The sequence below is a fragment of the Sciurus carolinensis genome, chromosome 2 (assembly GCF_902686445.1).
Source record: "Sciurus carolinensis chromosome 2, mSciCar1.2, whole genome shotgun sequence".
Classification (NCBI taxonomy): Eukaryota; Metazoa; Chordata; class Mammalia; order Rodentia; family Sciuridae; genus Sciurus; species Sciurus carolinensis.
Window position 1 is genome coordinate 148,313,227 of NC_062214.1, and position 15,476 is coordinate 148,328,702.

Consider the following 15,476-nt stretch of genomic DNA (forward strand, 5'->3'; position numbering starts at 1 on the left):
AGCCATACAAATAGAATGAAATTTTGTCATTTGTGGTAATACGGTAGAATCAGAAGGGCATTATATTAAGTGAAATAAACCAGTCATGGACATATTCCACATGTTCTCACCTTTATATGGAAGCTAAAGAAGTTGATCTTCCTCCAGTGCTATTTTTAAAATTAATCATCAGCAAATTAATAATTTAAATTAGCCACCAGCTTTCCTTTTTTAGAATAATTTCAAAAGGAAATAGCAGGAGGGGTGGGAGTGCAGCTCAGTGATAAAGCACTTGCCTAGAAGGCTTGAGGTCCTGAGTTCAATCCCCAGCACCACAAGAAAGAAGAAGAAAAGTAGCAAGAGAACAGAATTACCCTGCAGACAGCTGCATGGGTTATGCCTGTGATGGGTGGGAATAATCACATATGAACCAGTCAATTAAGATTATTTTCAGTTTTTACAAGGTTGAAAGGTGTGGAAGTCCTAATAAGAGGACAGAGTGGATATAGACATTGAAAGACACTGTAGGAGAGTTTAAGGAATGTGAGGTCAGCCATCTGGAAGCCATCTAGTAGCCCAGTCTCTCTCCTCAACAATCTGAGTGGCCTTGGTCTTATCACTTATCTTTACCATCCTCCATCTGCAAATTTGTGAAAATATAGAGGAAAAGATATAATCAAAGATTCATCAGGATTTTGTTTTTCTAATAAAATATAATAAGATTCACCTCTCCTAAAGAATTTAGGAATATAGAACATAAGACTGTCCTCAGAGAGGACAGTTAAAATTAATTAAGTACAATTCATAATAGATAAATGCAAGGTAAGTGTAATGAAATCAAAACATTAACCTATCTCTGGGACTTAGCTATAATGTGAGTGAATGTATTAATATCAATACAGATAAATAAAAAAATGTGTCAATCAAAATAGGAATTGGTCAACCCTGGGAATGAAAAACAAGCTTCTAAGAGGAAAAACTGACAAGTAGTGTTCATTTAGGAACTATCAAAGAGAGGAAATCTTTACTATTGGACTCAAACCTTAAGGTTTACTACCTCATAATAGATGAAATGGCCTTCAGATACCTCAGAGCTCAGTTCAAAGTCCTTGCTCATCATCCTGATTTCTATTTGGGATCTTAGTTCGCTTTCTTACTGGGAGAGTGATCCTGTTAGACAAGAACAATGTCCAATCCATTTGCCATTACAAGTTTAAAAATTGGCATTTTGATAGAACTTAGCTTTATTTGTATCTTGCCTACATAAATTTACAAGTGGAACAATCTGCTGTATCTACAGTTGAATTTCTCTTTATAAATACTCAACCTAATTTTGTGGATTGTTTGTATGTATATTAGCCTTTATGAGATAGGAAAACGCAAACCCATCCTAATCTACTTTCATTATACTAACAAAACTGGGTTTATGAGCCTGCAAAAATGAGAATTAGAACCTGGAATGTCCTTATTTACCAAGGTAAATGTACCTCTATGGATAACTGCCTAAAAAGTGAGCTAGCATTCCCCAGGTGGTACCTTGTGGGGTTCTAAGTTGTGTTGTGGCCTAGTTTGCTCACAAAATCATGTTTTTAAACCTTCCTCTTTGTTTGTGTGTCATAGGGAGAAGCTAAACTCCTATGAAACTTTTCCTAGGCTCTCACTGGTTCTAACCAATGGGAGAGATGGGTATGATTAAGTGACAAAATAAAAGGAAGAGCTAAGTATTTCTCCTTATCCTTCACTGCCTCTATCCCCAGTGTAACTCATTGCTCACATTAACTTCATTCATTTTAAAGTCAGAGTTTTAAATAATCAAAATGGTTTCTCTTTTTCTTCTAATGCTGATTATCACAAGCCACAAGTCTTTACTATTAAATGCATTGATTATTCAAGTTTTAAACATGTATCATGATCACATACATATTCATAATGAACTTACAAAAACCAATAAAAATTTTGGTTTTTACTGTTTTGATTTTGTTGTCATTTTGGTAAGTTAGATTAAGCAGCCACCATCCATAGTCACAAATCAAGTGAATGACCTATTTTGTTTATCAAAGGACAGAGAGAGAATCTAAATGACTATAAGGGGAGTTGTAGACTTAGTCTATGTGTATATCTAAAAACAGATTATATAGAACTTTCAGTTTAATCCATGAGCTGATCAAACTACTCTAGAGCTGGGCTAGAATGCTTAGTAACATTTGGACTGATAAGCTTGATATTACAGGATGTTATTGGAACATTTGTGAATTTTGTGAATAAACATTTTCCATCAGGGGATTGAATGATATATGAGGAAAAGTTTATACTTCCTAGAGCACATCACCTATAGATCACCCAAGCATTCACATTCCCTGCTCCTGTGAAGGAACCAACTCAAAGCTTGGGCTTTTAGTTTTGTGTCATATGAACATCAGAGGCCATGTTTTCTTAAAGACTTCACAAAATGAACCACAGTTACTTGTTGATATGAAGGCAAATATGTCTTAGTGTATACTTTGTCTAGTTCCATTCTACTTGCTATGATATATATATATATATATATATATATATATATATATATACACTTTTCTGATGAAAACCAGGTTTCCATTGTCTCTACATTGTTTAGACAGAGGTTTATGACTTTGCAGTTTGGTATAAGTAATGAATCACCATGTTTTTGTCTGCTACATTGTGAATTTGCTACAGTCACTGGACAGCACAATATTTCAATATTCTGTCTATACCGGAAAGTGTGCTGTTTTCAAAAGTAACATGGAATGTTTAAAGTTAGAATTCTCTCTGGCTGAAGGGCTTTAATGGATTCATATTACTAGATCCTATTTCCTAAGTGTCTCTAAGTCCTTGCTGAGTGGTAAAATAGAAAGATGCATTAAATCTCCTCGGCCATCAAGGGAACATTTAATGCATTCCTACAGGCATAGAGACATACAGTTTCAAACAGTGCCTCACAGACACAAGCAAATCCGAAGGTTTCTTTAAATGCTCAGTGCTGAGAGGTAAATGGCATGGACAGAGGCAAATAAAATTTAACACTTTTTAAAAGTACCATATCAGATTACTGAACAATTAGTCTAAAGTAATAATGTGTATTGCATTCACTCACTGAATAAATAAATGACCCTTTACATGTGAAGTTTTTATGTTTAGGGTCCTATACATTTTTCCTCCAGAGCAAGGCATTTTTCTATAGAGAGAGGACAGTATTAACAAGAATAGTAGAACAACAACCACAAACAAGAGCAGCCTCAGGCAAATCACCCTCTCAGCCACACTAATATGCTAGAAAATGGGAATGCAAAATTCATTTCTTGTTTTCTGGGAGTCTGTAGTTCTCAGAGAGAGGCAAGACATTTTTAAAAATATCATTATTATATCATGTGGTTATCATTATTATTCAAGGTTTTGTTTTAACATGTCTTTTTTGCATAATATTATTTGACCCATAATTACTATGCTTATTTTGTACATGAGGGAAACAAGTAAATGGGATGTTAAATAAATTACCCAAATTCACAGGGTTGGAAAACAGAAGAGGTGGAATTTGAAACTGTGCAGTTTGACTCCAGAGCTGACAATCTCACTTACTCTCTAAAGCAACATACAGTGATATATTATGGTAGGGAAATGGCAAGTTATTCTGGGACCACAAATGAGGGGCACTTAAGTAAGCCTGTTGAACCAACCAAGGCTTTTAGAAAAGGTGACAAGCTGTTTACTCAGTGATCCAAGAGGAAACGGTGGGACAATTAGAAGGGACAAAGAAATATAAAATTGGCAGGAAAAGTACTGTCATTTCCTTCAAGATTAATGATGTATAGCAATAATTATATGGATCATGTTTCATTTATTATCTTTATTAAAGTAATAATAATAAATCCTATACATTTATGTATTCAACATGATGTTCTGATGTATATATATATATATATATATAATAAAATAGTTAAATCAAGCAAATTAACATATCCATGACTTTACATACTTTTTTTGTTGTGAGCATGTTCAAGATATACTCTTTCAGCAATTTTCAAGTACACATTATTAACTACAATCACCAATTTATACAACAGAGCATTCAATGGTAGTCCCAGAACATGCTCAGTAAAGGTCTGAGTAATTTAATTTAAAAGACAAATGATATATATTATGGATTGGATTATGTTAACCTCCAAATAGTTTGAAATCCTAACTTCCAGTAGCTGTCAGAATCAAGATGGAGTCACTTTTTTGGATCCCTAATAAAAAATAAATGAAGGAAGGAAGAAACTCTAGCTAGAAGGTTATGAAGGAGGGGACATATATGCTTGATAGCAAAGAGGTATGCATGGAAGTCTGCCAGAACTACGACCTTGCACAAGACCACTTTGACCTCTTACAAAACACATTTCTGCAAGGACATCTGCTTAATCTTGGACTGGTACCACCCTTGTTATCAGTCTTTGTAGTCAAAGACCACTGCCTCAAAATACCTTATGCAATTCTCATTTCACTTTTAAAAACTCTTCCTTACTTTATAATCTTTGCATACAACCATAGTTTACAATAGCACACATATTCCCATTGCAGTGCTCTGCTGTTCCATAGTATCATTATCCTTCAGAGACTCTCTCTCTTATTGTTATTTGAGTTGACATTTGGAAAAAGAATACTGTAATTAGTTAAGATGGGAATACTGGGGTAGGGTGAATCCATAATTCAATACAACCGGTGTCTTATACAAGGAAAACACAGGTGAAGACAAGAACATACACATACATCTGTGAAGACAGAGGTGGAGGCTGGAGTGATACAGCAGAAAGCTGAGGGGCACCAAGAACTGGTGGCCACTCTCCCAAAGCTAGCAAGGGCAAGGAAGGCTTCTTCCCAGAAACTCAGAGGGAGAAAATGACTCTGTGGACACCCTGATTTTGGAATTCTAGCATCCAAACTGTGAGAGAATAAATTTCTGTTGTTTTAAACTATCTCATTTGAGATACTTTCTTAAAGAAGTCCTAGAAAACTAATGTCTATAAGATGGTGTAATTTAGGTACTTATATGATTTTGGAATTAGAGAGCAAGTTAGACTAGCATTGGATGTTGGCTGATACAGGTTTTATACACCATGAAATATTTACTCTACATAGTAAAAAATTCTTTAGTGCTATTTCAAAAGACTCCAAAATAATCTGTAGTTTGATTGGCTGTAACTTTGCAAAAGAGTTATCCAAAATGTCAGTTATTCTGCTTCTACATGTTGTCAATGCAAAAGATCACTTATATTTGCTACTATACTGCAAACTTGAATGCTTACAAGTTAAAGAATATAGAATTTTATGACACCCAACAGAGAAGTCACTAATTAAATAAGGATTTTGCCCTGCTCAAACCTATCCAAATCATTTAAAGATTTTTGCCAAAGGCAAGCTTAGTAAAAAAGGGTCCAGGTTGTACAGGATAATGTTTACTCATGTACCACAAGAAGCAGAAAAGGGAAGAAATCAATGTTTGCTGATGGAAAAAGATAAAACTGTCAGGTAAATAAGTTATTTTTAGTTTTTGTTGTCAAGATTTTAGCACTAAGAGTAGATCAGAAGATTAACAATTTCTAAAAATGAATTGATAGAATCATTCTTAATAACTCTTTTATCATTTTTCAGTCCTGAAAATACTCACATTTTATAAGCATATCCATTATGTAGCATAAGCTAACTTTTTCAGATCATAGAAAGATTTTTATTTCTTATTGATTTTGTTTGAAGCTTCTCTGAGCATTTCAGGAAAAGCTGTGATAAGTCTAATTTAAAATAAATGTGTCATGCTTACAACCAGTACAGTTATAGATTATTAATTATACTGACAGCATGTTCTTGAGCATGTAAGTAAACAGGTAGGATTCTCTATTATTGTAAGAAACTATTAAACCTAAATTTAACACCATCATATTTTAAAGTCATTCTAAGGAGTGTTCCATTAGATTAGGGATTTGGAATTTTAAGCAAATCTAATTGTTTTAATTGACATTTTTAATGTACTAAACTATAAGTGAAAAGGATAAAGTTGATTCAAATAGATAACTACTAAATTCATATTGCTTCTTTTTGGAAATAGTAGGGATGGTTTTAACCGCAAAAGAGCATTTACAACATATTGAATGTACTCAAGTGGCTGCTGCTTTCTGGACTCACACACAGTCACACACACATACACACACACACAAACACATACTCACATGCACACACACTTAAAGCATATACATAACATTAGAATCATAAAAATGGGGGCTGGAGTTGTAACTCAGTGGTAGAGCACTTGCCTGGCATGTGTGAGGTCCTGGGTTCAATCCTTAGCACCCCATATAAATAAACAAATAAAATAAAAAGTTCCATCGACAACTAAAAAATATTTTTAAAAAAGAATCATAAAAATGTATCAATTGACTCATCTATCCATCCTGAAAAAATTCACTTCAGATTTTGTTAAGGTTGATATATTTAGTTTTTACCACATTTCATTAAACTTGTAGATTTTGGAAGGAGGCCTCTAATTTCAAAATTCCATTCAATTTGTATTCCTAATTATTTTGATTTTGTGTTTTGACACCCATTTTGTGATCTCTATAAAGATGCAATTTTGACCATTAGAGAGATTCAAATCCTGAGTCCCTAATTTATATCATAAATCCCTATCTCACAAAATTCTTTATTCATGAGCTTATAATCTTTTACTACTTATATTTAATTTAGTAAAGACTTGAATTTTTAAGAGCTGAGGAAAATAAATTAGAAAACTATAGACTATATTGCAAGGCTCTGAATATTTATGTCCTTCCCAAATGCATACTTTGAAATCCTAACCCCCATCATGACAATATAATGGATGGGACCTTTGGATGATGAGGTCATAAAGGTGGAGCCCTTGTGAATGGGATTAGTGCTGTTATAAAAGAGACCCCAGAGGGCTTGTTTGCTGCCTCCTCCAAGTGATGTTACAGTGAGAAGGCTGCCCATGAAGAAGCAGACCCTACCAGATATTGATGTGCTGGCACCTTGCTCTTGGATTTGTTAACTTCCAGAACTGGAAGGAATAAATGCATGTTGTTTATAAATTTCCCAGTTTATGGTATTTTGTTATAAAATCCAAATGAACTAAGACATATACTCCTGCTAATTATGTAATGTGAAAGTCAACAAATTAAAGCAAAACTTTATCAAATATCATACCTTGGCTAATAATGTGTGGCTCTCCTTTTACAAAGTGTCAGGAAAAATGTTAGTATAATAATTCAGGATCACAACTAAAGAGGACAAGATAAGCAACAATGAAGTCACTCAGGTCAGGGATATAGACAGACATTCCTTATTAGGTCTGAGTCCAAAAGACAGGTGCAGTTTTATCCTGGCATTGCCTCAGAAAAGGAAATGTAATCAAGAGATTACAAGTAGGTAGCTTATTTTGGGAACTAATCCCAGAGAAACAAAGCAGAGGATTGGGAAGAGGGACACAAGGAAGGAAGGAAGACTAATATAAGAAAGTGTTACTGCATTGGTCATTTCTGGGAATGAATGGGGTTCCATTCTACTGAAACCCATTGAGAAGTCATATAGAATGTGCCCCAGAATTGCCTGACCATGGAACAAAAGAAAGGAACATGTAGCAACTGGATTCTACTCCCTATTGACCGAAGAGGTGCTTTCCAAACAGTAATTAGTACTCTGCTTAGAAAGTTTAGTATCACTCCAAAAATCTAAAGGTTTATGCAATGATTCTCCTCTTTGGATTTAACAGAGTCCACAGAGCACTTATATTCAACATCAAATATGATAGATCTCATTGCCTGAGCAGCAAGGCAGTTTATACTCCAACCTGGACTTACCATAGAGTCCTCTCTTGCTCTGAGCTATACTGGAAACTGACATCCTTTACAGTTAATTGGCCAAGTGTCTTGGAACAGTATTTTAAATGTAGTATATATAGCCTCTAAAATCCAAAGAGGCCTATATTATGCTGGATCTGATCCACAATGTTAGGGCTTGTGAGGAGCATCAACTTTTATCACTCTCTGGCATCCACATATCTTATTGAGGTATTCCAAGTACTTACTAATTCCCGTTTGCAATGTAAAAAGTACAATAATTTAATAAGTATCATGTACAAATATAGTGTTCTATATATTACTATAATGGTTTGGATATGAGGTGTCCCCCAAAGTTCCTATTAAAACAAGAATATTTAGAGGTGAAAAGATGACATTATGATAACTATAACCTATCAGTCTATCCAAGTTTGAATGAACTGACTGGGTGGTAACTATAGGCAGGTAGGGCATGGCTGGAGAAGGTGGGTCACTGGGGGTGGACCCTAGAACTTTGCATCTTTTCTGTGTCTCCTCCTCTCTACTCTCCTGCTTTCTGACCCCAATACGAACTGAGTAGCTTTCTTCCACTGGGCCCTTCCTCCATGATGTGCTGCCTTATCTTGGGCCCAAAGCAAAGGAGTTGGCCCTCTAAGGAATGAAACCTTGGAAACCATGAGCCCCAAATCAGCTTTCCCTTCTCTAAGTTGTTCTTCTTGGGTCTTTCGGTCACAGTGATAAAAAGCTGACCAAGACAATAAAACTCTGTACATTATAAAATTACAGAGAATAAAAGTTAAGTTGACTTAGGGTAGACTCACATATTACTGTCCTTCCTACATAAAAGCAATATTTTAATTTCCTTTCTTGATAATTGAACAGCATGCATTTTCCCCAAACACTAGTGGGATACCAGCTAGGCTAGAAGTATGCTGATTGGTTCCAGTGAAATTGTCATGTCTGGTCCAGCAGCTGTGTTGGTTCAGTTTTCTACCGTTGTTTACCATCACATGTCATAATCCGACTGACTTTTTAGGTATCTCACGTGTAAAATGACTAGAAGACTATTAACTCTTCATTGTGAAGTATTTAGTGGTAGCATATAGTCTGAAATTTCCCCTATGATGTAGTATTACTAAAGATTTAATATATTTGTTTGGGAGGTATAATTTTATGGAATTCTATTTGGTATTTCCTACCAAAAGGATTATGAATTGTTCCCAAGGTCATATAAACCAATGTAAGGATCTTGCCAGTTGCTCAGCACGTCTATCCCTATTATGACTTGGAGTCTGAGATAAATAGCCCTGGGCCAGCTTATCTGGGCCAGGACTCCATGTGTAACCTGCCTTGTATAAACTCCCATTCTAGCTACACTAACACCACAAGTCCTTTGATTTCAAAGCTAGCTCTAACTCTACCTTAAAAATCTTCAAAAGTCTTGGTATTTTTCTTTCTTTCATGTAACTTCATCACCATAAAGTCCTATTGATAAAAGCATTCTGGCTGCTACTCTGGCATTTTTTCTCCTTTATATCTGCATGGAAAATGTTGGTAAAGTGTTACTATCAGAGTCTGCCTTTCTAGAATTCTAACATCTTCTTGATTGAGAGATCCTAGTTTCATGGCAGAATTTCCTGTGGCAGACCTTTTTTGTAGACAATAGTCATCTCTGAGTTCCTAAAAGATGCCAGTGTGAATCTGGTCAGTGCATTTTTTATAGCAAATATCTTTTGAGAACTTGCTAAAAGTAACTCTCACATAATAAATTCATGTCAACATCCCTGCCTCTCTGAGCTTTCTGAGCACTTTTCAATATTTCATGAAGGCAGTTCCTGTATCTCTACCTCACTTAATGTAACTCATCATGATGTCTAAATGTCAAAAAACATCAAAGCAGCATATTAGAACTGATTCCAGGTAGTCTTATGAATAATTAAGTCCAAGTCATGGAAGAATGCTTTCATATTAAATCCTACTTTTTAAACACCATTGAAATCTGGACCCATATTAGGTCTAGCTTAAATCTATTTGCCAAAGCTGGACATGTGGTCCCAGCTAATTTTAATGGAATAGGTAGGAATACTCCATATACCCTATTGATTAACTATAATTGTATAGTGAAGACAGTAGTAGATTAGAATTATGGAGTTTATAAAAGAAGCTATTATTTTGTGTGTATAACTCAATCACTAATATGCTTATTGTTTACAAAGCATTTACATTATCATAGGCACTCTGCTAAGTGATCTATATGTACTGAATTATTAAGTACATAGTACTGATACATTTTGAGAAAGTTTCTGGAATGTGTGATGTCTCTTTTAGGCACAAACGTTGTCCACAGTATAAAACAAAGGATGAATTCTTGGAAAATAGTTTTCCTGAGGAACAAAAATGGCATTGTCTTTGTTAGTATTTTAATTAAATTTTTAAAATTCTTGGTTAATTTTGATGCACCAAAAGTAAAGCACAGCATTTTTTGAACATATTTTTTTTTAAAAAAGCTTTCTTTATACTATATAAAAATCAATGGAAACAAAATTATTTGAAGATATGATATCAAGCAACAAAAACAATAAGTGCTTCCTCCTGAAAAAGCTATGCTGAATACATTTATAAATATAAGTATAAATTTAATAAATATCTGTCTCAACTATAGAAGGAAGTGTGTGTGTGTGTGTGTGTGTGTGTGTGCATGTGCACACACATTGTAAAGGGGAGATTGTGAAAGTAGCCATTGATGTGGAATATTAGATGATAAATTTCTAGATGTTTATCCTAAACTCTTTCCACATTGTATACAAATAACTTTTTTTAAATGTATTTTATTTGGAGATTTTCTCACATGCTAACAAAGACATACCCAATTAAGACTTATATATTGCATATGAAAAAAGAAAGTTATATTGAATTCCATAATCCACAATAAAGAATACATGTATTATTTGATAATTTCTGAAAAGACAGCAGAATCTGATTCTTCCAGAGTTAGCCATAAACCCAAAAATCTAGTATTTTTTTCATGTGAATATATTAGAATTTTTAAGGAAATTTAATAGACTAAATCTGAAAACTAGTATGGAAATATGTACAAAGGCATGTAAAATACTAGCAAAGAAAATACGCAGGTAGCAGCACCAATAGTTGGCTACCAGGGTTTGCTAAGATTTTCATCATGATAAGACTATCATTTTGGAATCTGTGTAGAAGATTAACAAGAATAAAATCTTTAATGACTGTAATAGCCTTGCTAGTCAAGACCATATTTATATAGCAATCATATGATTCATTGTAATTCTGTTATAAATATGAAAAATGGCCTTACATATTTATTATGCAAAAAGCAAACTTTTATTAGGTTTAAGGTGCAATAAACTAGTAGACAACTAGAAAAAACCTTGAACAAAAATACTAAAACCAATGTTAAAATACAGTACCCTGTCAAGTAAAATTTGCAACATATTTATCAGTAATTGAATTTATTTATGTGGTATATAAAGTCCCCAAAAGTCTACAAGAAGATAATCACCAAATTAGGAAAACATAAAAAATATGAAAAAACAATAAACAAAGATGTAAGAATGATTGATAAACATGTAAGAAAATAATCAAACTGACTAGGGATTAAACAATTCAAATTTAAAATGCAACAGAATGTAATTTATTTTCTCAAATGTATTAAGACTCTACAAATGTATATGCATACATTTTTTATATAAATTTACATCAAAATGATTCTGAGATAGTTATAGTGGTTAGAGTTCCTATAACACAGGCAGAGAGAGCAGAGACATCAAAATCATACACACTGTTGGTTGTGGGGGACCCAGGGTTTTACTCAGGCAGGCTGGTTCCAATGTCATGCTCTTAACCACTGCACTACATGGACTTTACACTTACATCCCTTAGATCTGTCAAACCCTCAGACACTCCTCATATCCAAACAACATATTTTGAAAGAAAAATTTAAAAAGCCTAGAAAGAAATGCTGCCATCAAATAGTTCTAGATGTAGAAAATCCCTGTGACTCATAGCTATAGGAATAGGCAGCAGATCGAGAAATAGTGATGAGCAAATGCGAAACTTCTCTCTTATACTGTGTTTCCAAATATCATCATGCTCAGATTAGACAAGTAAGGAAGTCATTCAAGCTTCATGTTATCAGCCAGGAAAAATCATCCTCAGGACCAGCTGCCAACAGCATGCCCTTTAGTCTTTGGCCAGGATGCCAAGACCCAGCTGTGCTGTCAGCCTTTTTTACACAGTTTGTTAACAAAGAAGAGGCCCAGTTAATTTTTCAAACAGGCAATAGAAGCCGAAACTGATTCACCTGCTAACACCAGAATCACTTCTAGGAATGAAAAAAATTAATGATACTGGAGCAATATCTTTTTCTTAGGATCAAAACATGTTGAAGTAGTTCCAAAAATGAAACTGCTTAAGAAAAAATAATAATAATCTACTCTTCTGTTTCAGAACTTATTTTGGATCATTTGGAGATCAAAGATAGTACTCCTGATGATGAATGTTGAAAGAAGTTTCTGATATTAAGAAAGAATAAAAATGAAGATAGAGGTGCAGAGGAACTCTTGGGAAAAGTTAGAGAGATAAAAAGTCACATTTTTAAGTAAAATTTGGAATTTAAAGGAACAGTTTTGGCAAATTAGGTGTGAGAATATTGGGGATACTGGAAGTCTCAGTGAGTCTTCTCTTGTAAACTCCCTCTCAGAAAGCTACTAGTGGCTTCTTTAATTTGGACCCTGCTATTTTGATTCCAAATTTTGATTTTGGAATTTTTATTTCATGTCTTCAAATATTAATAATGACAAATGATAGGAATACTGAATTTTCTCTGAGCTACCAGTCAAGTTAACGCTATAATTTCTTTCTTAATTTTAATAAAATTATTATTACTGGACTCAATTGTTTCTATATAAATATTTATACAAAATTCCTTTACTTATTTTGTGTCAAATTTTAATAATTATCACTTTTGTCTTTGTATGTCTTATTTCAGAATCTTTCTACCAACTTTGGTTATACCAAGTCAAGTTTTGTAGAAGCTAATTTTATTAAGAGAACTCCATTCTTTAATTCATTTTCTGTTAATAGCAATATTATTTATAATTTTAGTCCTTGTGAGTTTTAATTTTTAAAATAAGTTTTAGATTTCTTTAACCACTTCCCATTTTACCAACAGGATTAATTTTATAGAATGTATTTTACCATTTCCATTTTAACCATGACCTTGTCTATCTGTCTATCGATCGATCGATCTGATGCTTACTTTCATTTGTTTTTTAGGGTCAATACAGTGGGATCACAAGATCCTTACAAATTAAAATTTAAGGATGTAAGAAGCAAAAGAAAAGGTTAAAATGGTGAATTCGTGAAATTCCCATATTGCTCTTCATTTTTCTCCTTATAACTGTGTCTACTAATTTACTCTACTAATCAAGACTTTTTTTTCCTTGCCATAATCGGTTGCCAATGTGAATGTTCAACTTGTCATGTTAAATCTACAATGATAAGAATTGTTAATTAATGAGTAAAACATCCTGAATATTCTTTATTCAAATCAGATTTCTTCATTATACATAAGTAAGTAACTTAAATAAATTATATTATTGTATAGCCCTTTTATTTTGCTCCTGCAGGTTTTTCTTTGCATATTATTGGTAATTTTAGTATCCTTTGAAGGTCTCAATTTTTGTGCCCGCTATTAAATTGGTTTTAGGAAGCTGTAGCTGATGACTCTGAAAGCCTGAATGCACATAGCACCTGCAAACATTTATTTTTCTTTAAAGTTCTCTATGAATATAATGACTAGGAACACGGAAGGTACATGTGACCTCATGCATCACATTCTTTGAAACAAATGCCTCCTTGGCTGCAATTATGTCATCATGAAATCATGTTCCACATTCTAAAATAAGCTCATTGCCATATGAATTGTTATCGTGCAGAGTTATTTCTGTAGTTGTCTTTTTAACAACTTCCTTGGAAGTGTCTTCTAAATTTCTCACAATATAAAACAAAGATTTCTTGTTTCATCTTATGCACATGAATACTTGCTTGGATGTTAAGAAATGACCACTGGTTTTGTTATTGCACATGCACTTGCACTTGAGTTATACACTCAAGTATATGTACATATACACATACACACACACATATACACACACAGATATAGCTAAATTTCTAAAATATATACTTTTTGACTTCCAACAAAGGTCAAAGAGAATTTCTCCCAATGTCACAGTTCGGGACTCACCTGTGGACGTGGATGTCCTGTGACCAGACAAGTCAATTCCAGCGTTTCTCCTTCCCGGATGGTGTAGACCCTTTCAGAGTAGCGCTCCTCCTCAATGTTACAGGCCAAGCCTGAGTGCACAATACGAACTGTTGGGGGAGCTGTCGAGTCAGGAAGAAAAGAGACAAGATACATAAAAAGCTAAGTAAATTGTCTTCCCTTGAATCATCTTGATTGTAAGAGCAATTCATACTAGACTTCACCATAGTCAGATTCATCATTCTTCATAATTTGAATTTCCCCAGGGATTAAAGATTTTCCTGACAGAAAGCTTCAAATTTAACAGTCACCAACACAGTCTGAAAATGGTAAAGGGGAACAGAAAGGTGGGAGAAATTGATGCCTCTGGAAATCACTGTGCATTATAAGACCACATGGTAAAATTAGATTGTTAGAATGTATGAAAACTTGTTCCTTTATGAAATCCAAGCCTTATTACATTAAGGAAAGCTGTACCAAAAATACAGGTAGTGCAAAACAGACAATTAGGGAGAGGAAAGGAATTTGAATTGACGACATTGGCATTCATTGATTAATTATATAAGTCCTTTGAGGCAAGTAAGAAGCCACAAATAAGAACTGAAAACCAAATTACTTTACGATAATTACAGACCCCTATTGATATGAACAAATGATGATCATTGAATTAATACATTAAAGAAGGCAGTAATGATGTCAAAGTCTAAAATTCTGATTCAAAGAGGATCTTTGTTTCTACTTTGGCATTCCAGGTCTAAAAAAACTTGACTAGCACCATCAACATGCAGAAACTCACAGTTAATGAAAAATTCTTAGCTATTAAGACATGCTGCCTACAACAAAGTAGATGACTACAGCTACTACTCAAGAGAGGAAATCATCTCCATTTATGATCTCTGCATTTTTGTTTACAATATTGGGGATGGAAGAGAAACAGATATTTTTGCTAAAGGAAAATTGAAAGACTATATGTACATGTAAAAGATAGAGATCTCAAGGATTTCCTGGCAAAAATATTGAGCCTAAAAAGCAGTATTCTTAACAGAGGCTATGCTTTCTTGAAAACTAAAGCTGGAATATTTGGAATTCTTATTAGCGTTAAGAAGATCATGAATCCTATAGACTTTGAACATGAATTTGGTGTCTGTGAAGGGGAAAAAAAGATTTTAAAGTCAAATTGTAGGAAAATTCCTTCTGGAAAAATATGTGTTTGTAAAGCAAAACAAAATAGTTTCCAATATGTAATTCTTTGCTTTATATAACATAAGTGCATAGGCCACTCATGGAGTTGAATAATTTTAAAGAGCAAATTTTGTAGTCTTTCTTAATTTCAGGCAGAAATGAAGATGGAAAAACCAATG

General features: G+C 33.8%; 1 protein-coding gene across 1 annotated transcript in view; it reads right to left on the minus strand.

Annotated features, from left to right (window-relative positions):
- Mdga2 (MAM domain containing glycosylphosphatidylinositol anchor 2) overlaps window positions 1–15,476 on the minus strand; it is a 757,479-nt gene that overhangs the window by 411,636 nt on the left and 330,367 nt on the right. The window contains exon 2 of the mRNA XM_047541595.1: window positions 14,098–14,237. Coding sequence (XP_047397551.1) covers window positions 14,098–14,237 — 140 coding nt within the window. The remainder of the gene's footprint in view (window positions 1–14,097; window positions 14,238–15,476) is intronic.